Below are 25,422 nucleotides of genomic sequence, written 5' to 3'. Positions count from 1 at the left end.
TAATAAGGCAGTAAGATGATACTAGTAGTACACATCACCAGTTCATTAAAAACAAGTTATTTTATTATGGTCGACCACCAGCACCCCGGCATCAACACACAAACTCCACGTAAGGAATGACAGTAACTCCAGTTAGAAGTTGATAAAAACATCCTTAGCTCGGAAGCAGATTCGTACCTTGCATCTTCCGAGCTATAATCTGTAAAGCACATCTTCAACGTATAGTAATAAAATTTTCTTGTAATTTAATTCATTTTCAAACTGATGACGCAGCACTCGATGTGTTTCCATTATTAGAAATTTGAGTGTTCAGTGTCCCGCATCCCGCACCAGCTAATCTTTATCGCATGTTATTTTCGCATGGGTTTGTCTTCGAAATGTATATAAATAAGCTCTACATTGTACGTATGTAGATTTTTTTTCAAATAAAAATCATTATTCTTCATCGGAATTATTGCAAGGCCATTCCCGATCTTTGATATTTGCGTCCGGGAGTCGACACTTTGGCATTGGACCTCCACCCGTGAGACCCGGGTTCGAATCCCAGCAGAGACAGTTGGAACTTTTATTATAAATTCTCTCCTCTTTCAACAGTAATGATAATAATGATAATAAAGTGAAAGACGAACCAGTTCCTACTCTAAACAACATTATGTCAGCAATAATAAACTTCGGAGTTAAAGGCTCAAGCGACCTATAAATGAAGCTATGCAGAATGTTATACAAATTTAAAACATGTCAAACTTTGCATTTAAGGAAAGCCGGTGTCATGGTGACGTTATTTCCTATTCGCCGCGTTCTCGTAAGACTTTATGATTATTAATAACAATATTTTCCGTTGTATGTCCAATGTCTTTATCTTTTTAAAGGTGGTCAATCACCTTTAATCAACATTTAATGACATTTTTAACTTTTTGTATATTCTGGTAGAGAATTATTTTAGGAACAAAAAGACCGATTACATAGAGTTAGATTCCTATTTGAAATGTATATTTTATTATTTTTATAAAATTTTGTAATTACTCCCCTTTAATATGAAAGCATATAAAAAGCTGGGTATTTCTTTTATTTCGATACATTGTCTAGTTTTACATTTGCATTTGATAGACATATCAACTATTGAACAATCTGAACCAAAATGCAAGTTTTAAAGCTGTGTGTAGCTTCTGAATTCATTTATTTCCAATCTATCTTGGTTGCGCAACCAAGATAGGCAAAGGGAGGTAATAGTAATTTTTCAAACTTGCGTTTCTAATGAATTCCATCTAAATACATAATTTTTAATGCAAATATTTTACAAATATATTACAATATGTCTAATATTTTTACATTTCCTTAGGCAAAGTATGTTTATCAAATTTATACTTATGATAAAATAACTCTATCTTGATTGGGCAACCAGGATAGGAAAATGAAATTTTAAAAATACCTCCAGTGAAAATTTCTATTTGTATTAAGTGTTAAGTGAACATAAATAAGAGTAAATGATCAGATGCTAAAGTTTCGAACAAATCCGTTACATGGCCAAAATCTGATTATCCACCTTTAAAATAAGATAATAATTTATTTCTCTCAAATAACTAGACATATTTCAGTGAAAAGAAACATGTTGGCACGGTTTACGAATTTCTGTAACTGATTTCGGGTGCTTTGTTATTCATGCAAACAAACCGTCTGCGGACTACCGGAAGAAATAAAAAAAAAAAAACCCCTTATTATGCAGATTACAAAGACGGATAACTATATACGGACGTTACCGTCTCGAGGATTTACATACCCTATCATACACATGAAACATAAACATCAAACTTGTATCTTAGACAATATCTAATTTTATCTTTCCGGATTGGTCTGAAAAAAAAGATTAGCCTAGCTAGTTTTAACATGTTTTAAAGACAGCAAGCTTTTAAGTTGTGCGAATGGTTTTGAGATTTAACAAAGAACATTCCTCGTTTTCTAAAAGTGATGTCAATGATTTTGTATAAAACTATCAATCAGCACAGTGTATAGACTCTCTGTACGCCCAAACGGAAGTCGCCAATAACTAGGCGTTAAATTTCGTTTTTCAAATTTTTGGAAGCTGTCGGTAGTGAGTATTTTTATGTTTTTCTGTGGCTATTTGAAATAAATATTCTTGTTGTATATATTTTTCAATGTATGATAAATGTCTCTACAACAAACTGCCGTTTAATAGACATCCCCTAACACATGAAATTAAAACGTATTTTCATTCAAAACCTAGAAGGTCGAAGCAAAAGACGATGTATTCAGGCTAAAAATGCCCATTATTTAGGAACTGCGAGTGAAATACGTGCCAGAACGGCTTCTGAATGTTAAATTATAAATCCATGCAAATGAGTTTATACCTACAAATATGAATTTACAATCCTGAATAGTTTAAATATTGTTAAATTCAACATGCATATGAATTATGCACTGACCGCCTAGTTGCAAAACTTTATAAAATCAAAGCGCTGACAGCACAGAAAGGTTGAAATCCGCAAACCACTCCGCTGTAACAGTTTAAGTTACTTTCATGAAACAGTATAACATTCAAACATACTAGAAATTCTGCTCTGACTAAAACCATCAAGTGTCTTGAAACACACTGACAAGTTGGGCAAGGCAACTCTACATCGGCTTAATTAAAATTTACAATAATGATACCAATGAGAAATACAGTGACTGTTTCATTAAAAACACAAGTACTCAGTGAATATAGATAACAGAAATATTAGATATTCTAAAACGACTCCGATTCATTTTCCTATTAAACAAAGAAGGCTGAAAACAGTGAATTATTATACAACAAATCACTGTTCTGACGTCACACTTATTACGTCATAGTGGCGAGCTGGAAAAGAAACCGATTGAAAACGGGCAAATATTTAATGGATGTCGTCAAGGATGTACTTAAAATCCTTGGTAACGTGTTAGAATCAAAATAATATATCTCATTTAGTGATTTGCTATTGAATAAATCATTGTTTGGAGTTCAGATGCGAAGGAATTATATGACAAAATCACTGGATGAATAATTTTTCTGACATCATAATTATTACGCCAAAGCGTTAGACGGCATAGCGGCGCGCTGGGAAAGTAATGAACACATATAAGGCACATATTTAACGGATATCGTCAAGGACGTACATTATAATCCTCGATAACTTGTTAGAATAGAAATAATATATATTAAACAGTGATTTGCTCATGAATAAAATCATTGTTTGTCGTTTAGATGCATATTATTATAGGCTGCACCCTTGCCAGCGATATAATTCCTTTGCATCTAAACTCCAGACAATGATTTTATTCAATGACAAATCACTGTTTGGGATATATTACTTTTTAATTCAAATTTAACAGTTAAAAGCACTGGCTTCCAGGACCCAGTTGTTCGAAACTTTAACAGTTGATTAAGGTAACAGTCGATTAAATTTTACAGTAATATTTCGACACTTTAGAAAACTTAGGAAAACAAATGTATGACTTATGAATTATGAACAATAAAACGTATTTACAATAAATTTAAAACATCGCACTAGTGTTTCCCACCAAGACTAGTATTTTGAATCAAAATTTAACAGGCGATTAGTTTAACAGCCTGTTAAAGTTTCGAACAACTGGGCCCAGTTAGACAACAACAAAAAATAATTTTTTTTAGATGTTTGAAAATAAATGCTATATTTCTTAAGAATGCTTTGAAACTTGGTTACTGACAGACTACTAGTATATTTTACGGAAACAGATGAGAATAAATTGTTTTTTTACTACTTTTTACGATGAAAATTGAGAAGCGTTTATAGCGCTTTACTCTGATATCAACGAAGATCTTTAACTGAATCCGTCTTTTGCACCTGTGGCGACACTGAGACTACTTCCGTGTCGTAAATATCAAACAATTCGTGAAAAGTTTTTTCTCCAATACTCCATGTCTATTGTCAGTAAACAATCTTCTCAATGGAAACGAGAGGCTTTCATCTCGTAATCGTTGATGTTCAGCGTATCATTCTCACAACAAAAAGTCTTAATATTTCGGAAAGTTTTAATACTTCCTGCTCTGTTGATTTGCATCCCCCGTGAGTACATAATCGGTTCAAGCAACACTCCATTTTACAAAATTTAATTGAAACAAACAGCATTGCAGTTATGTTATACTATCCTTATTTGCCACATAGAAGTTATCACTAGCCATGATTCCTGACAATGTGGTATTTGATCAATTGTAATTATTTCCAACATGTAGAGGATTTTATATAAGTTTTAAATAACTTGTTTCCCAATTCATTAATTTCATGCAATTATTGTTGTATAGCATGTATGTCAAGTTTGTTGAAATAAAGTTTAAACTAACGCTTTACTCGGAGTAAACTGTCTCGATTATAAATATCTATATTTAACACGCATTAAACACTAAAGCCTCCATAGCTCTTTTGGTAACGACAGCCGGAAAACGTCTTTATTGCCACGGCGGTCCAGGTTTGATTCCCGACGCGGTTTCTTAATTTGGCATTTTTAAAATACAAATTGTAATTTAGAAACAAAAACTCATATTATGACAAAGAAACATAATTATATTTTTAGCTAAAATCTGGAGGTCAATGCCTTTAACAGTTTGAAAGATATAAACGTTAGGTACTTTACGCTAAAATTCTACAGAAAATGCTATTTTTTTAACTGCCAGTGTGTCATAGTTTCTCTTTCAATTTTCTAAAGTTATACACCATAAGAAAGCTTGTGATCTGAGCTTGTCAAAGATGTATAATTTGGTATATTTTCTTTTATCATTTGCATTGAAATGATTGTTAAACCTGACAAGGAACTTTTACATAGAAATTATGTAGAGAGATAAGCGGTCGGTATACTCGTAAATAATCAATAAAAGTAGTTCGGAAATAGAACAGTGGATTAATCTGCGTTCAATGAAAACTGACAGTACTGGATTTTTGCAGTATCCAGAATACGGTTATAATAGGTTTCAACCGCTTCGCGGTTTCAACCTAAAAACTGCCCCACTATCCGCCAAAACACTTTACACCTATTCAATAAAGAAATGATGAAGTGTTTGGGCTTGTATGCTCTATACACTGTACTTACTGCATTTATAAATAAAGTTTTGTATTGTATTTTACTTGCGACAGTGAAACAGTATTTATTGGTCTGTTTCACCAACGATGTCCTTGTCTTGGACAAGAAATAGAATCTGTTTACGAGTTTCCGTTAACATACGAGAAAAATATATATTTATTCCGCTCATCTTGACAGGACACTTTGTTTTTGTTTTTACCAGCCCCGGCTTCGGTTCAAGTTAAGTTTTTCGGCAGCCTTTTTTTCTGTCAAATCTTTTTTTTTAACTTTTGCTTATACCTTACTGTAACTTCACATAAACATTGTACAAACAAAGCCTTTTCAGCTCGACTATACGAAGAATAGTCTAGCTATTCTACTCACCCTGGCGTCGGCGTCGGCGTCACACCTTGGTTAAGTTTTTGCATGCAAGTACATACAGCTATCATTTCAAGGCATATAGCTTTGAAACTTATTTTTTTCTTTTTTCTAGATCAATTACCAACCTCACTGTATCAAGTCCCATAACTCTGACATGTCTTTTGGGCAAATTATGCCCCCTTTAGCACTTAGAAAATTCTGGTTAAAGTTTGACATGCAAGTTACTATCTCCAAAACTAATACAGTTATTGAATTGAAACTTCACATGTGCCTTTGGGGCTATAAAACTAGTTGATAGCAGCAAGTCCCATAACATTTTGGTCAAATTATATCCGCTCTTGAAGTTAAAACTCTTTTGATATTTAACCTTTTTGGATAATATTTTCCTGCTTCTGGGACAATATTTCGAATAGTCGAGCTTGGCTGTCTTACGGACAGCTCTTGTTATGCAGGGACTGCCCATTATACCCAAATACCCAAGGCGAAGGTCACTCAAGGTGTTGCACTTGAAATTATTTTTTGACTTTAAGCTCCGCAAACAGACAAACACGTTGTCTACATGAAAACTTTGTACAATCAAAGTGTCCAAAACGACTCCGCTCATCTATCTTCCAAGACGGTGGTTAGTTATACGTGTAGAACAACTGATATAAACGTTAGGAGCCAGGTCATTTTCCGCTTGTTCTGTAGCGATTACTGAAATAATTTTTAATGCAAACGAAAAAGAATTGGATACTAGCTTCGATCTGCTTGATTCTGACTGATATCAGCGGTTATTTGGAGCCGGATATTAAAATAAACAGAAATTACAAATAGCCGCGCCGACGGCAGCTGTTTCTTCTGTGAATGATGATAAAGTCCCCGTCATAAAGTCCGAACATGTCTCTGAGATGCCGGAAATGGATCAAACACTGAGTTGTGCCACTTAACGATTATATGAATGATGCGTTAGTGTAAAGAATCTAGTCATTATTACAAAATATAATTTCAAACACTATGCAGGTTAGAGTTTATTAGTACGCATGTACTGCGGCTGAGCCGTGCTAGACTAATTAATTTGATAATTATTTACTAATAAACACTAACCTTTACGAAAAGTGGATTCGAAACTGCAGTAATAACATATAAACTGGTCAGTGACTGTTACGAAAACGAAAGATATTATAACTATTACTTTTTAACTGTCGGTTGTCATAAAACAAAGTAAAATTATGGAAATATATGAATGAAAAGAAGTTCTGAATAGGCGTACAGTTTTTCGACTAAGCGTTCAGTCCGGGTTTTAGAAATGGAGGACGGACGTTTTGGCCACGGACGTTTTGGCCCGGACGTTTCGGCCTAGGATCTTTCGGCCTAGGATGTTTTGGCCAAGAAAATTTTTGAGGTAGGATGTTTTGGCCAAAAAATTTTTATTTCCATAATATGCAAATTATGATCTGGACATTAATATGTTATCATATGTTACAGTATAATTGATCATTCTTTTTAAAAAAATAATTGTGAATAAAATTTATTTTCATAACTCTTTTGGTTTGTTGTAAATGGCAAATATTTTCATATACATATTGTATGTGTTTGTGTATGTGAAAATATTCAGCAATTATGTACATATACAATGTGCATATGTTTATATGTATACATATAAAAAGATTATAAAAAATAAAAATAAAATACCATGAGTATGTTTTATTATCAGTTTAATTTGTTCACTTATACTATAACATTCTTTAGAATAATCTCCAGACCATATTTTGCACAATATGGAACCACAATTTTTTTTTGGCCAAAACGTCCTACCCCCAAAAAATGCCTGGCCAAAACATCCTAGGCCGAAAGATCCTAGGCCGAAACGTCCGGGCCAAAACGTCCGCTGGCCAAAACGTCCTACATTAGCGATTAGTGGGCCAGTAATGTATCTGTTGAGCGCAAATAACCAATCTGCGCTATTTACCAAACGCACAGCGCATATAACAAATATTTGTACGTTGGTTATATGCGCAACGATTTAAATTTAACCTGCGCGATTTACCAAATGCGCAGCGCAAATAACAAATGTAACTTTATATATCAGAAATTTGCATTTCGTGTTTGATAAATCATGCAGTTTGTCAATTTATTAATAAATATAGATGTCAAATGCTGAATATCTTGGTACTTAAATTATGTGTCATAAATTTGTTTCTACATCAGTAAATTCACGGCAGTCGGTCACCAGGTTTCAATACCTCCGATCTCATACAGTATGCAATAAAAGCCAAACATGCGTGAAGGTGTGATTTCCTCCAGCTTGCACAGGTCGTCCTCGGCTATTTTTATAATTTTCTACTTCACCCGAGCACACACTTAGCAAAATATCGTTTTTATTATATTGAAATATTCTTTTTACCAACGGGAGCATATCTCTCAACATGTCTAAGATAAAAGATGAAATAAAAAAGTCACAGAATTAAAAGAAAATTCTTACAGATCGTATATATATTGCTATTATTATTTTATAGTACAAAATCGATTGAATAAAAAGTAGACCTAATTTTCATCAAAACGTAAACGAAATTTTATATTTTGTAGCTGCAAAAGATATGTGTTCGGTGCCCTGCGCTAAATGAAAATCTGGAAATTACTCTGATAACTTGAATATCTTTTATAAATCATATTAACTTTTACTTAGATTTACGATTACAGACTAAAACAATAGTTTTTTTTTACAAATGTAAATGGATCTATAATGTTACACCAGTAACTTGCGTGGGAGGTCGGTCCTGCGCAGCAAAGTTTGAAATTACACTATATTTCAAATACATTCCATTCATAAAACATACTATTTATGTAACTTTCAAATGAATACTGTAAAAAATGATTAGAAAAAGAGTGATTTCTGTCATAACGAGAACGAAATATTACATTTTTTATCTGCGCAAGATGTGTGTCTGCGCTAATAATAAATCTGGAAATTACTCTGATAACTTGAATATCTTTTATAAATCATATCAACTTTTACTTTGATTTACATTTACAGACTAAAACTAAAATTTTTCTAAATGGATCTGTAATGTTACACCTGTAACTTGCGTGGGAGGTCGGTCCTGCGCTAATAGCAAAGTTTGAAATTACACTGTATTTCAAATATATTTCATTCATAAAACACACTATTTATGTAACTTTCAAATGAGTACTGTAAAAATGAATAGAAAAAGAGTGATTTCTGTCATAACGAGAACGAAATTTTACATTTGTTATCTGCGCAGATGTATGTCTATGTATGTTTATGCACGACGGGCTGTTATACGTCGGGCTTAATAATATCATGAGGGCGCATCCCGAGTGATTTTTTTGTACGACGTATGAACGCCCGAGTTTATAAAGAGTGTTAAAACATGGTTTTGCTATAAATTATTTCGATTCCAATACTAGTATGCCCTTAATCTAAAACAGTAGATATTTTCTTTGTCGCAACAAAATCTTTGACGTCAACGCACGCTAACGTGACGTCATTCTATCGTGAGAGTGTTTTAACAGAGGCAGGCATATTGGAATGAAACATATAACGTGACAAAAATTTGCACAAATAACACACCCTGATATAGTACAGTTGATTTCCATGTTTACTTGTTTACTATCACTGCTTGAAAATATTAAACTTAATTACATCAGACTTAAGCATACCAGTATTGCATTTAGAAGCAACTTTCATCTGGATTGTAATGAGATGTATTATCAGTTGTACAGGTTGCTGAATAAATTCAACAAAACAGGAATATTTCTTTGCTAAAAGTGATCTTTTCTAAACTTTATTCTATTTACTATCTTTCACAACTATCAAATGTATTGCTTAATACTTTAAAAGGTTAAGGAAATAAACACTATTTTCTAATACTGAACATTCACAGGAATTCGCTACAGACGATTTATCATCAAAGCAAGATAATATATACATTTTCATAGATCGCCTGTCCATATAGTTTGCGCTTTATATGATCATCCTTTTCATAATCTGTAAATTTATTATAATTTTATCATATAGTCAGACCTGATGTAATACTATATGTTATGCAAATGTCAATTCTATATTTTTGATGTATTATGTACAAAGCTAATAAAAGATATGTTCTCTTCTCTTCTGTTTATCAAGAGTTTATAGCCAACAAATGTTTATTGTAGTATTACGTCACCAATTAAAAAAAAAAAAAAAAAAAAAAAAAAAAAAAAAAAAAAAAAAATTGAAAATTAATTTATCCCTTAATGTGAAATATAACACTGATTGAATCACAAGTTCACGATTAATCAACTATATACGCAAAGGAAATGCCATATTTTTTCTTTCCATGATTTTAACTGTTTAACCACGTGTAGGCCGACCAACTCAACGAGTAGCAAAGGCGGAATCAATCGTGTCCAGCATGATAAGGGTCAAACTAGCTATAAGCGCAGGACTGACATCCCGCGCAGGTTACAGATGTAACGTTATATTCTGCTTTGCAGAAACTATAATTTTAGTTTGGACTCGTAAAGCAAAGTTAAAGCTATCGGAGTGATATCCGGATTTTCCATTAGCGCAGGACACATGTCTTGCGCAGAGAAAAAAGTAATATTTCGTACTATTCATGACAGAACTCACTCCTTTTTCTATTTATTTTCTACCACAAAAACAGATTCTTTCTTCTTTTTTTCTTAGAAAAAAGTACATAAATAGAATGCTTTAGAAATGAAATTATATATTTGAAGTTTCGGCATCATTTCAGGATTTGCTATTAGCGCAGGACCGATATCCCGCGCCGGTTACAGATGTAACAAGATATTCATTTTGGCAAAAGCTAGACTTTCAGCCCGTAAAACAGTAATACAATTTAACCCGCCCGCTTAGCTCAGTAGGTAGAGCGTCGGTCTACGGAGTGCGGGGTCGTGAGTTCGATCCTCGGGCTGGGCGTATGTTCTCCGTGACTATTTGATAAACGACATTATGTCTGAAATTATTAGTCCTCCACCTCTGCTACATGTGGGGAAGTTGGCAGTTACTTGCGGAGAACAGGTCTGTACTGGTACAGAATCCAGGAACACTGGTTAGGTTAACTGCCCGCCGTTACATGACTGAAATACTGTTGAAAAACGGCGTTAAACCCAAAACAAACAAACAAACAAAGTAATAAAATTTACATGGTTTATGAAAGATATTCTAGTAAACAGAGTAATTTTCAGATTTTTTATTAAAGCAGGATACACATTTTGCGCAGCTACAAAATGTAAACTTTGGTGCACGTTTTGGTGGAATTTACTCGTTATTCTATTTATTTTGCATTATAAAAGCATGAAAAAAAATATCAATTAGAATTGTAAGAAATGACATATATTTGGTATATTGTTGACATTTCAGGAATTGCGATTAGTGCAGGACCGTCATCCCGCGAATTATGTATATGAATTATCTTGTTTCTATCTATTTCTTCTACATTTTTAAAAGGTACATAAATGATATGTTTTATAAATTAAATATATTTAAATTCAGGATTTGCTATTAGCGCAGAACTGACATCCCGCGCGGGTTACAGAATTAAAATTACATTTGTCTTTGCAAAAGCTACAACTTTAGTCTGTAACCATAAAACAAAGTTAAATTTAGCATGGTTTATGAAAGATATTCAAGTAATCAGGATCATTTCCAGATTTTTTATTAGCGCAGAGCCGACATCCCGCGCAAGATACAGATGTAACAAAGTATTCATTTGGCAAAAGCTACACTTACAGCCTGTAATCACAAAACAATGATAAAGTTAGCATGGTTTATGAAAGATATCCAAGTTATCAAGATTATTTCCAGACTTTTTATTAGCGCAGGGCAAACACATCTTGCGCTTTCGTTTTCGTTATGACGGAAATCACGCTTCTTTCTTTTTTTTTTCTACTCCGAAAACATTTTTTATGAAGTTACATAAACAGTATCTTTTAGAATTAAAATATGTTTGAAATATCGGCGTCAGTTCAGAATTTGCTATTAGCGCAGGAACAACATCCCGCGCAGGCTACGGATGAAACATTATATTTAGATTTTCAAAAGCTACATTTTTAGACTGTAATCGAAAAACGAAGTAAAAGTTAAAATGGTTTATAAAAGATATTCAGTTATTGGAGTAATTTTCAGAGTTCTATTAACGCAGGACACACATCTTTCGCACCTACAAAATGTAAAATTTCGTTCACATTTTGACGAAACTTATTAGTCATTCTATCTGTCTCACTATAAAGCATTAAAAAATGATATGAGCCGTGCCATGAGAAAATCAACATAGTGGGTTTGCGACCAGCATGGATCCAGACCAGACTGCGCATCAGGCTCCATGCTGTTCGCTTTTAAAGCCTATTGGAATTGAAGAAACTGTTAGCGAACAGCATGGATCCTGACCAGGCTGCGCGGATGCGCAGGCTGGTCTGGATCCATGCTGGTCGCACACCCACTATGTTGGTTTTCTCATGGCACGGCTCATATACGTATAAAAGATCTGTAAGAATCGTCTTTTAATTCTGCTTATTTTTGTTTTATTTTTAATCTTGGCCATGTCAAGAGAGATTCTCACGTTGGAAAAAAGAATTGCGCTTTTTTAATATGATGAAAAAAAGCGATGTGGTGAATTGTGTGTGGCAATTCAGTCTTTTATGTAAGTCTCCTTTATGTTCTATATCCGGTATAAAATGACTGCGTGTGATCAAATGAAGTAAAAATACTTTAGTTATAAAAAGAATGGAGAGGACGATGTGGCTATCGGAAGGAAATCACACCTTCAGGCATGTTTGAGTTTTATTGCATATTGTATCATACTGGAGATACTGAAACCTGGTGACCGACTCCCATGAATTTACTGATGTTGAAATAAATTTATGACACATTTTTAAAACCAAGATTTGCAATATCAGTCTGTAATTGTTAAACAATGTAAAAGTTAGCATGGTTTTTGGCAGTTATTCATATTATCAGAGTAATTTCCAGATTTTCTATTAGCGCAGGACACATCTTGCGCAGCAACAAAAATTCGTTCACGTTCTGGCGAAAATTACTCTTTTGTACTACAAAACATTAAAAAATATCAATACGATCTGTAAGAAATGATCAATATATATGTGAAATATCGGTGTCATTTCAGAATTTGATATTAGCGCTGGATCGACATCCCGCACAGGCTACGGCGTTTAAAAGTTTAAAAAAAATAAATAAATAAAAAAAAAACTTGTGTTATTAAATATACTTTGGATATTTTGTATCATTGTAAAGTTTTTTAACACCTATGACAAATGACTCTTAATACCGTCGTCAACAGAATTTTTTAGTCCATAAACTACCAGGGACGTGAGCATCTCATTGAAATTACCGCATAAATACGCTCATTTACTTTAAAAATATGTTCTTTACAAATTAAGCACAGTCAATTCACACCTTTACGCGTGCCTGATCATCGTCAGTTTTAAAATTAAACAGTTTTATGTAGGCCTACAAGTCTAACCCTCTAATAATATTCAATTTTATCGGGAGATATCATCCATATGTTAAAAGCGCAGACTCATTTACCAAACGCGCAAAACAGTTACCCAGCGCATATAAGAAATATATAAGGTTGCCCGATTTACAAATCGTTGCGCAGATAACAAATTGGTTATTTGCGCTGCGCGATTTACCAAATGCGCAGATTGGCTATATGCGCGTAACATATCGACTAGCGGGACAGTGTAATCGGCATATATGTCTCAGAAAAACACATTTTCCTAAACCGCATTCGTTACCATAGAGCCATGCTAGTATTTATCGATGCGTAAGATATTTATCTACGAAGTAGCAAAGGTTTCAATTCTTTTCAAAAGCTTAATATACATGTATTTCAAAGAATTGATAGTTTTATTACAAAATCGAACAAATACCAACACGTAATTTGACTTGAAATGAAGTATATTAAGAGTTTTAATAGGCGTGTTTGGTATCTACGTAAACAGTAGCTCTTAAACAATATGTAGATAAAAATACACTTACTTTATGCGATATTAACGAAATAAACTACGAAAATCCAAGCCATCCGCGACAGCAAAAATTTGTGTTTTGATTTCTGAACGCCTAGTTTTTGGCGACTTCCGGTTGGGCGTACAGATAGTCTCTACACTGTGATCAGAATGCCTTTTTAAAAGACATTATCCTAGATCTCAAATGTTTTTGAAAGTTCATATGCCAGTAACTCTGATCAGCTTCAGGCAGTATGAATTTAGTACAACCATCGCTACTTGTTTCAAGTATGCAGAAAGCTGTACTCTGCGTTTATTGATAATTCAAGTGAAAACAAAAAATAAGTTTAAATGCCACTTATTACTTTTTTTAGTTTGCAGCGATCAGTGCCGCATACTTTTAAACTATACATTATGACCTTTGAAAAATATCTATTTAAATGCCGATTTTTTTTCTCAGGTACATTTTCATTCATGTCATGTTTTGCCTATTCCTTGAAATATTCATATCTCACAAAGTTGTCGAGATAGTATGAACATTTACATTTTCCGAATAAAGATTCATCGGAACTTACAATACTTTTGTGTTGTTCTTAAGTCACCCCTATAAGCTCAATCCGGGTATATGATATATCTCGATCGAGATAATACAATCCGATAGAGAGATGTACTTGACCTGTTAAATTTTTTATGACAAAAACAATATGTACTATACAAAGATATGCATGATATATCCATCACTATATGCATGATACAAAGATATGCATGATACCTCCATCACTATATGCATGGAACAAAGATATGTATGATGCCTCCATCACTATATGCATGAAACAATGATATGCATGATACCTCCATCACTATATGCATGATACACAGATATGCATGATACATCCATCACTATGTGCATGACACAAAGGTATGCATGATACGTCCATCTCTATATGCACGATACAAAGATGTGCATGATACCTCCATCACTATATGCATGACACAAAGATATGCATGATACCTCCATCACTATATGCATGAAACAATGATATGCATGATACGTCCATCACTATATGCATGAAACAAAGATATGCATGATACCTCCATCACTATATGCATGAAACAATGATATACATGATACCTCCATCACTATATGCATGAAGCAAAGATATGCATGATACCTCCATCACTATATACATGAAACAATGATATGCATGATACGTCCATCACTATATGCATGAAACAAAGATATGTATGATACCTCCATCACTATATGCATGAAACAAAGATATGTATGATACCTCCATCACTATATGCACGATACAAAGATATGCATGATACGCTCCTGTTGCTTAACTTGTAAATAGAGATTGTAAAAACAGTACTTTGCAATGCAACCGCATTTTATAAGATCCATATCAGAATGCATTTATTATAAAAGGTATTTTGTAGATTTTAATGGCAATAGCTCAATATCTTTAACATAATTATTGACAAAGAAACGATACACGCATGGTAATAGCTATTTTCATCTGTTTGTGCTTACTTGGTTTGTTCTTCTTTTCGCAAACCAAACCACAAAACAATATTCATTACATTTATATCTTACTACAGATAGAGGCTGATCTGTTCATTACAAACAACTACTCTGTAAAATCAAGAGAGAATATCTGAAGTATATTTCTTTGTCAATCATTATTGCTTATGTGACGAAATCATATTCTATGCACATCTCCTACAATGTGGGTATTAAAGTGATATGTTTATACCTGGCTGCTCTAAATTCAAATTCTCTATATAAGTAACGCGTTCTAAAAAGCCATGATCATACTTCTATAAAAGGAAATCGCTTTTTCATTCAAATTTTCAAAAATACTCTGGTCACGAAAATTTGTCTATGCTAGAATGGATATAAATGATAAGAAATACTCACAAGAGTGTGGTTAACTCAGTCCGAGTCTAATTAAATCCACAATTAACACACTATGTACTTTGTTTATATTAAATGAATGCTGCACACTTTAAACTATCCCCAATAATGTACAACGTCGGCTTATTTGGTATACGAATATTTCAACGAAAAATACTGGAGAGCACGCGAAGGAAAATTGAACCAATTAGCGACCTCTGCGAACAGTTAAATTGCTGTAAACTCATCAAAATTGGTTCTGGCACTGTCAATCAAATTTGTCTCATTTACATATCAATAATGATTTTAAGTGCGAATCATCTCGAATAGGAAGACATCATGATGTCATGTGACTATTGCTGACTATGTCAGAATGAGTTATATAAATATAATATTGCTAATGTCTTTGTACATGTAAAAAGAATCATTAACTTTATCTTATACAAAGCAGCAAACTAAGAAAAATGAAGAATAAACTTGTTACATTTTCAGAAATGGTAAAAACCTGATAAACTTACTTCCGTATCCTGACAAATTCATATTATGGAAGGAAGTGTTTCAACAATGGAAAATATTAAAAGAATGTTCATTGTTTCCACAAAATAGCTATCCGAACAGTGATACAATTTATTTCTCGCATACCATATCCTTCAATAGTAGAATGAAATAAAACGACTTACTTTTGTTTAAAGCATTATTTTATCACAGTAGCTTAGAATTTACGCATATGTTCAATTTTAACAGTACGAGAGTCATCTTACATATCTACAACATGCAAATAAATCATCTTAGTGCCTGCCTAATGTGAACGTATTTTTTATGCCATACAAATGTCAAGAAATAATTGATGAAAAAATTATGAACAGTTAGGCATTTTGTTACATAGATATATATTTATATTGACCGTATGTTTCGACCCGGCACAAATAAATTTTCGCCAATATTTTCGGGCGTTTTCTTAGTTTATGCAATTTTTGTATTATGAAAAATATTTTTTACAAATCTAAATTTTTTCATTAGCCGACGACACGGTGGCAAAGTAGAAAGTTTTATGACTTCCGCACACATTACCACGGGTTCAATATCATTTTAGAACATTTCTAAAAAAAATTGTAATGCAATTTTATCGATATTACTATTTTATATAACATATTTTCGAATATAAAGTATTTTCCCTTGCAGAATTCTTTTTGAAGCGTTAGTTATAAGATATTTGTCTGATTGAAAAAATTACGGGCTTGGACACCAACGAAAAAAAGGAGACGTTAGTTATTTCTATATTGTAACCTGACTGAAAAAAATATAAGCATTAATTTTGCTTTTATTGTTGCTGTCCAACTCAGCTGTAGCTGACTCGTTCAAATATTGATACACATGTATATAACAATGCACATTAAACACACAATATAAGTTAAGTATGACATTAAACAGTTACAGTAGTTATAATCGAAAAATTTGTCATTGGACCAGTTCAGTTCAAGTAGGGTTACCCTAAAACAAGATGACAAAATTAGTGCATCTTGGAGCAGTGTCTTGTGGGGCAAGTAGCGCCATCTGCGTGATTAAGGTAATAGACACGTGATGACACTCGGCAATTTTCGTTCGATTCCGTATTTTCCGAATGCTATTTCAGCATTTTTCGGCCGCTTACGTACAGTACAACCTGTCTAGAGGGACCCTCTCTTAAGCAAAAACCTCTCTATAACAACATCATCAAAATTTCCCTAAGCTGAAATATGCTATCGAATTTCCCTCTCCAGAACAACAACCTCTACATAACAGTCAATATTTGTATCTCCCAAAGGGTGTTGAGGTTACACTGTAGTTTATTCGAACAACCAGCCAGAGAACGCCGAGATCGGAATATACATTAGTGTACGGAAATAAACATAAAAAATACAAAAATCGATACCCACACGCGTGTATTTAGCGATATGTGATATTGATTGCTATGCTATGTATTTTTCTTTTTGAAATTTTAATTTTAATCATTTCCAGTCCATATATTTTATACTAGACATAAATAATAACAGTTTGTTTGCAATAAACTTTCAAATTTATGAGAATACCGTCGTATCTTCGGTTAGCGAAATATATTTTTGCCTGCTTAATTGGTTGACAAGTTCATGTGAAAGCTTTATTTCACTAATAATTGCTATATGGTCTGTTTGTAAGTGATAGTTTTGGGGACAATGATACAACAAAGATAATTTCTAACATGTTTAACATGCATTGAATAACAAACTTTAAAAATGTGTAGATATTTCATCAGTAATGGTCAATAGCTGATTACAACTTACAGTCTTTGTGAATGAAAAGTCATCTCCTTTATATTGACATATCTCTAAAAAGTGTTTTCAAGTATAGACGTTTGCTGTTTAAGGGGACGCATACTTTGAAATTAGAAAAAAGTGGGTGGGGTATGATAAAATTTACCTGCAAAAAAGTACAAGGTTTTGGTACATGAAATGGATACTGTTTCAACTGTTATAAGTACACAAAGGATTGCTCACTAAAATAAAAATGAGAAAACTGAAACAAGAAAGTTATTGTTGAATTACATAAGACTTCTTGTGTACATTCAAAGTCAACAATTAAGACTTTTTGGTGCGAAAATAATAGTGCTTCACCTTGTCCAAACATTTATCAATGTCCTACAGATTCTAATTTAAAGAAAGAATGTGAAATATGGTCACTGTCTTGCTTTTCATTTCGCATATGTATGCTAAAACACATTATTTAGTTTGTTTACAAAGTAGTGCATAAGAAAAGATACGGTGGTCAAGGAATGCCACATTCCAAAACTAAAAAGAGTATATTCCCCTTAATACATTAAACATTTATCATTACAGAAGTCTAGTGGCTTACAATAAGGGCCTAGAAATGTTGCCATTATTAATTTTTAACTTGGTATTCATGAACTACAATGCACTTAAATATCAAAACACATTCAACAAACTTTTGAAAATGTATTGTCTTAAAAATCCCTAAAATAAGGTATGAAATTTGGTTGAGAAGTCCAATCAATGTGTATATGTGCAAAAGTAACATTCTAATCTTGTTCACAAAAGTTACTAATACACAGCAGGCATGTCAATGATCAAAACTGGACGAATATACAGTTATCCTCACTTTAATGTCATTTATAATTTGTCCTTGAATTCTCCACCATACTTTTCATAATTCTGTTTGCACGAGTTGCACGAGAATGCTGTCATTCACGTAAAAAAATGGGGTCAAATAAGTTGTAAATGCAATATCATCTAAACGTAATTAATGGATTATGCAGTTCAAGATAAACTTTATCTCATAACGTAACGAACATGTACAATGTTGTAACAACAACTTTACTTACACTGATTTAAGTAGCAGTCGGTTTATAAGTGACTTTATTGATTCATTTTATGTTTTGTTATTGTTGTCAAAAAGTATAACGGAAGTGCCTCACAACTGAAGCGGAAACCAGTTTGATGCGCAAAGTAGTCCAATGTAAGTAATATTTTTTGACAAATGTCCACAGAAATTAATAATTTTCTAATACTAAAGACGAATATCTGAATAGGATTCATTATTTGATAAGAAATTATAATCATCGACATGTTTTTTTAAAAATCGTACACGTGCTGACACCTAAGTTGTCTCCCGTTGTTTATTAGAGTTACCTTTCGTCCGGCGCAGTAATACATTTGCAGTGAATCGCCGAGAAGTCGTGGGAAAATTAAAAACCATGTAAATAAACTAAAATTAACCACCTTTTCAAGATGAATTTCAAGTGATCGCCATTATGCATTTAACCCGTCTGACCTGTGTAGCATCTTAGATATCTGTTCTAAGGTATTCATTGTGTAGAATGTCATGTTATGCCCTTGCAATGCTAATCCCACTCTGATTTTTTTTTGTTTACATTTTTATCAATGAGAAATATGGCGTCCATCCCGAGCTGAAATGACATGGCGTTAAATTTTTACATGTTTAAGCAAACCTGGTGTGTTAGAAAGAAAATCTCATCCCTTCAACATTATTTGGAACACTGTTATTGTAAAAAACCTGTTTTTTCCTTATACAAAAGCTTAATATTTTGTGTTGAATGTACTTTCACAAAGACCTCTGTTTTCCTATTACATTCATAGTACCACATCCTTATCCACAAAATACTGAATATTACAGGTGTCCATCAGTATTATATCAGTTTAAGAATATGTTTTTTATTTTCCCACCATCGATTTCTTGAATATGCACCCCTTCCGCATTTCTGTATGAACTGTGAATGTAGCAATATGCGTCCCCTTAAGTTAATATTAATGAATCTATTTTGTATGTTCTCATATAATTCTACACTATTCAATACAAACATTTATAAGGCAAGAAGAAATATTGCAGTGAACATATCAACTTAACTATGTTACTTACGAGTTTTTCGTTCTTCATAGTCTTGCTCTGCCTGTGATCTGAGGTGTTTATCTAGAAAAAAGAATAAACGAAAAAAATAAATCAGCCGTCTGCAATCAAGGTCTAGAAAAAGATACAGACTCGTACATAATAATTGATTCATCATGTCTTTTAGAATTATATGCATCATAGGCAAAATACGGGCTTAGGAAATATAGAAAACAATGCCGGCTGCTTCAGTATGCATAAACTGCATACAATAACTAAAAAACACACACATACATAACATTACTAACCTGTATCAAACTTTTCAATGTTATGTTAAAATAAATATAGTTTAAGTTCTATAACAAAGATTTGAATTTAGATGATTGAAGATGAGAGAGAGAGTTGTAGGTTTCTTTTTTTAACATTAAGGAAGAGAGTATTTGGCGCTTAGAATCGGTGTAGTTTAAGAAAGATGTATCCAGACAATCATTTTGATAACATGAATACCAATCTTAAAATTGGGAGTCGTGGGAAAAGTTTTTTTAAGGTGATGCCTAATAGTAATGTTTACAAAATGGCATTTGCTTGGTATATTTAATACCCCGCCACAAGTGGTGGGGGGTTATAGGAATGGTCTCCGTCCGTCCGTCCTTCTGTCCTTCCGTCCGTCTGTCCGTAACACTTTCGTGTCCGCTCTATATCTCCTAAACCCCTTAAAGGATTTTCATGAAACTTTGGTCAAATGATCACCTCATCAAGACGATGTGCAGAACCCATGAGTCAGCCTTGTCGGCTCAAGGTCAAGGTCACAACTCAAGGTCAAAGGTTTGAGCCTGCCATTTTGTGTCCGCTCTATATCTCCTAAACCCCTTGAAGGAATTTTATAAAACTTGGGTCAAATGATCACCTCATCAAGACGATGTGTAGAACCCATGAGTCAGTCATGCCGACTCAAGGTCCAGGTCACAACTTAGGGTCAAAGGTTTGAGCCTTCCATTTTGTGTCCGCTCTATATCTCCTAAACACCTTGAAGGATTTTCATCAAACTTGGGTCAAATAATCACCTCATCAAGGCGATGTGCAGAACTTATGAGTCAGCCATGTCGGCTCAAGGTCAAGATCACAACTGAAGGTCAAAGGTTTGAGCCTTTCATTTCGTGTCTGCTCTATATCTCCTAAACCCCTTGAAGGAATTTTATGAAACTTGGGTCAAATGATTACCTCATCAAAACGATGTGCAGAAAGTATAAGTCAACCATGCCAGCTCAAGGTCAAGGTCACAACTAAGGGTCGAAGGTTTGAGCCTTCCATTTTGTGTCCACTCTGTATCTCCTAAACCCCTTGAAGGATTTTCATCAAACTTGGGTCAAATGATCACCTCATCAAGAACTCATGAGTCAGCCATGTCAACTCAAGGTCAAGGTCACAACTGAAGGTCAAAGGTTTCAGCTCTGTATCTCCTAAACCCCTTGAAGGATTTTCATGAAACTTGGGTCAAATGATCACCTCATCAAGACGTTGTGCAGAATTTATGAGTCATTCATGTCAGTTCAAGGACAAATTCACAGCTAAAATCAAAGGTTTACCCTTTCACTATCCATAGCAGTGGCGGGGGATTTAGCTGTCTTTCAGACTGCCTTATCTTAAAGGTGACCGTGTTTCGCACTATATTTTTTGCCATTTTCAACAACTTCTACCGTGTCGTTTTTTTTATAAATTTTGTTTGTTTGTTTGTTTTGGGTTTAACGCCGTTTTTCAACAGTATTTCAGTCATGTAACGGGCAGTTAACCTAACCAGTGTTCCTGGATTCTGTACCAGTACTAACCTGTTCTCCGCAAGTAACTGCCAACTTCCCTACATGAATCAGAGGTGGAGGACTGATGATTTCAGACACAATGTCGTTTATCAAATAGTCACGGAGAACATACGCCCCGCCCGAGGATCGAACTCACGACCCCGCGATCCGTAGACCGACGCTCTACCTACTGAGCTAAGCGGGTGGGCTATATAAATGTTGTATAACTTATGGTTTCTCCTCAAGCTCAAGTAGAGACAAATTTCAAAGTGATGGTCACTATTCAAAACGTTTGCAGAGAACTCATTTTACCATTAATTTAATAAAAGAAACACCAAACTAGTGGTAAACAATTATAAAGCCAAAATAAAAATGTCATTATCATTTTTGTAGGGTGCCTCAAGTAAATGGATTTAATGAGACAGATTTCTAACTTCAACATTGAAAAAATAAGGTCGAATCCTGTGTTTCTGTTTTGAATTTTGCTTACTTCATTCAAAAGTAACCTGGGGGCAGACGTAAAACCTACCTTAATGTCTTTCACAATATGTAATCTAAAGAGTCCTCGCTTGGCGCTCAGCTTTAAGAGGATAGTGCTAAGATGGTCAGCGTGTCAGTATAATGTGACTGGGTGGGGTTATGGCCACGTGTCTACGGCGTGGATTTCCAGTGAGGCAGCACTTTTAAGTTGGCATTGTGCTACTGCTACAAGTAGACACGTCGTTGAATGACTGAAAAATTGTAAAAAGGACGTTAACCCGAACACACACACAACACACACAACAACACCAACACACACACACACACTAACCAAAACAAAAAAATATGCATACACTGCATTAGGCATTTTCTTAATATTGCGTCATCAAATTGCTGTGTATAACAGACCTAAGGGTGACACTAGCAATTTATAGTAAAGGAAGTCTTTGCCACCATGTCACACTTTTGAAAAGAACCTGGAAGCATTCAGCTATAAACCGACACTTCCATCCAATAGGATCCACACATTGTTCTGCTTCAGCCATCCCAGTTTTTAATTTTATCCCTAACGGGGCGGCAGTTGCTGTATGGTACAGTGCTTTACCCAAGACATGACCTGCCTGAAAAAACAATCGTTTGATGCATTGTTTCAGAGCACCTTTTGTTGGTGGAATCGCATTATACGCTCTTTGTTTGCAGGATAAACAAATCAAAGTCGAGCTTATCCACTTGCATGTCGTGCTTGATCGAACATAATATAATACAAATTTTTCGAATGTATTCCATTTCCTACTCAGTTATTGTGTATTTGGAACACAGAGACTATGAAATACTTTGAACCCAGTAGCTGTTTCACAAACATCATTCCGTCATGCAGATTTCTTGCCCTTGCCGACAAATGCAGGGAAAACAGTGTCGCAAAAAGCAAGAAACAATGGCAATGCGCTTTGAGTGAGGACCAAGTAAGAAAGCGCAAAACATCAATCACTGCCCATAGCAAGAACTAACTATAATTGTAATTGTTCGGTTTCCAGGTATATGAGGACATGTTTTGCTATGAACAAATTACGATTATCGGTTCTTCGTGATTACATGAAGCAAGTGCATTTATGTTATATCTAATTGCAAAACAATTTTGGCACCTTTGTTGCTATGATCATTTTATTGGTTTGCACAGTTATCATTGACCCATAGATATCTGGGGGTATTTGGAATTTCGGTTCCGTTCCGTCTGTATACGGAATTTGTCTGCGCTATTTCTAGCAATTATTTGCCAGTTTTCAATCAATTATTGTAATTATTATCAGAACGAAGCCAATGTGCAAAGGGGTTTTCATTTGGATAATTTTACTTAGTTATGGCCTTATTTTTCTTTTTTATATGTATAGGAAAACTTTCGTCCGCGCTATTTCTCGGTTCATATGGAGTCTTTTTAATCAAACATTGATTATCTTGGTTACAAGTCAAGTTGTATGATTGGGCAAAGCATGATCCATTTGAATTTATTTTTTTTTTAATAGTTATAGCCTTTATTTTTTTTTCTTCCATTGTATATTGCCATATGGAAAAAAAATGTCGTGCTATTCTCAGTCATTGTATGCGAATTTTTTCAGACCTTGTTATTACTATTTTCATTGGTACCAAGTGTGTTATGCATGTGCGTAACCACGTTCAAGTTGAAATGGTTTTTGTGCCCTTTCTTTGTTTCAATACGAAGGAGTTTACACTGGAATTTTTTTTTTTTGTAAATAATTACATGTTAGTTTAACTTTTTGATGACCCCTTGGTGATATAATAAAATAAAAAAAGGCTGGAAACCCAAGTCTTCCAACACGCATAAACGAAAATATTGCGGTTGATTTGATTTGTGGTTTGGAGCGCATATACCGAAAATGCCAAAGGACAAGCTTAAAAGCAGATTACGTGGCGCCATTGACATGACATGACTACTGATTAATTCTTATTTTTTAAGATATTGCCTAAAATTCGACCACTTGTACAGTTTTGATCACTCTGTCAAAACTGATTTCAGTGACCTTGATCTTGCCTACTTTCTTCTTTTGTAGGCACGCAGTGAAAGTTTTGGAGATCTATACATGTTTTGCACAACATTTTTTGTGCGTTTTGTACATTTTCTCCCTGTACAATATACAAAGGCAATGTATCTATAGTTTCATTAGACCCTGTTTCTCTGACAATAAGCTGATGTTGGGGGTATTCATCACAATTAGGTAAGTCTTGTTTCGTGCACGAACTAAATAGTTACACGTTTCCATGATTTAGGTGGGCCTACTAATTAAAACTCTTTTTGACATTATAAAGAGTTTGAAATAAGAAATAAACAAAAGCAAGATATTAAATTACAATGATATATTCAAATTCGTATGATAACACAAGTATGTTACTATTATAATTCGGAAGGCGAGGGATATCCTTTTACCGCATTCAATTTATATTTTAACATTTTGATGTTTGGATACGATTCTTTTTTTTTCGTTTTTTTCTGTGTTATTCTACCCTAGAACGGATTGTTCATCAGGGACATGTAACTCCTGTGCGATCTGTACACCATCCGGGGGACTGAAGCACGTTTTCTTGCTCGGCTTTTCTCTGGATTGGCACAATCGTCTATTTCGGAAAAACACTTAGTTCACCATATGAGGGTGGATCAAAGTGTCATTTGGTAGATTCGTTACACGTGTTAAAGTTGTCACATGCACCCCATGCTGAGTTAAATGACATTATGAACTCTTCAGTGTATGCTTGTTTGTTTGTAGTTCATTCTATAGGAATCATTACACACATCATATTATTAAGATTTTGTTTAGCTGATATCGCAATGGTTCCGTATTGCCATGATTTTGAGAATGTTTCTCAGTGGAAAACAAAGCCAAGTAATGAAGGATAGAGACAGAGGACGAGAACTGAAAAGAAGAGGACGTCCATATTAACAATATTAGTCTTCAGGCCAATATATTATAGATATGCTTTTAGGTTTAATCTGGTAACAGGATTTAATCAATAGTCGATGGTTATAGCACTGAAGGATAGATACTCAAACTTGGCGTGATAAGAACGTTATTTAAATGTATGGGGTCATTTTAAAGATGGCGATATTCTCTAAATGGGTGATATTTGGAAAAAAGCAACTTAAAAATAAAAACTATCAGCTTATTCGAACAATTGATAGGAAAAAATGTTATATCCCAAAAATGATATTTTTAAAAATTACAGATCTGATTATATGAAAAAGGCTCAATTTCTGGCAGCCATTTTTTGAAATTTGGCGGCCATTCCATGAAAATGGATGATTTTTAGAGTGGCCCTGTTCATTTTGATCTGGGCCATGTGATATACATTTAGTGTAAATTTCATACTTGTATCATCAAGTGAAAGTATTTCCTTAGATTTGCTCACTAAGCTGCTCCACTATAACCAAAATGAGTT

General features: G+C 34.0%; 1 protein-coding gene across 1 annotated transcript in view; it reads right to left on the bottom strand.

Annotated features, from left to right (window-relative positions):
- Positions 1-25,422, bottom strand: part of LOC123540051 (uncharacterized) — a 106,697-nt gene that overhangs the window by 70,101 nt on the left and 11,174 nt on the right. Inside the window, exon 3 of the mRNA XM_053527481.1 lies at positions 19,733-19,783. Coding sequence (XP_053383456.1) covers positions 19,733-19,783 — 51 coding nt within the window. The remainder of the gene's footprint in view (positions 1-19,732; positions 19,784-25,422) is intronic.

This window comes from Mercenaria mercenaria, chromosome 16 (assembly GCF_021730395.1).
Source record: "Mercenaria mercenaria strain notata chromosome 16, MADL_Memer_1, whole genome shotgun sequence".
NCBI lineage: Eukaryota > Metazoa > Mollusca > Bivalvia > Venerida > Veneridae > Mercenaria > Mercenaria mercenaria.
This window is presented reverse-complemented; position numbering and strand designations above follow the sequence as displayed.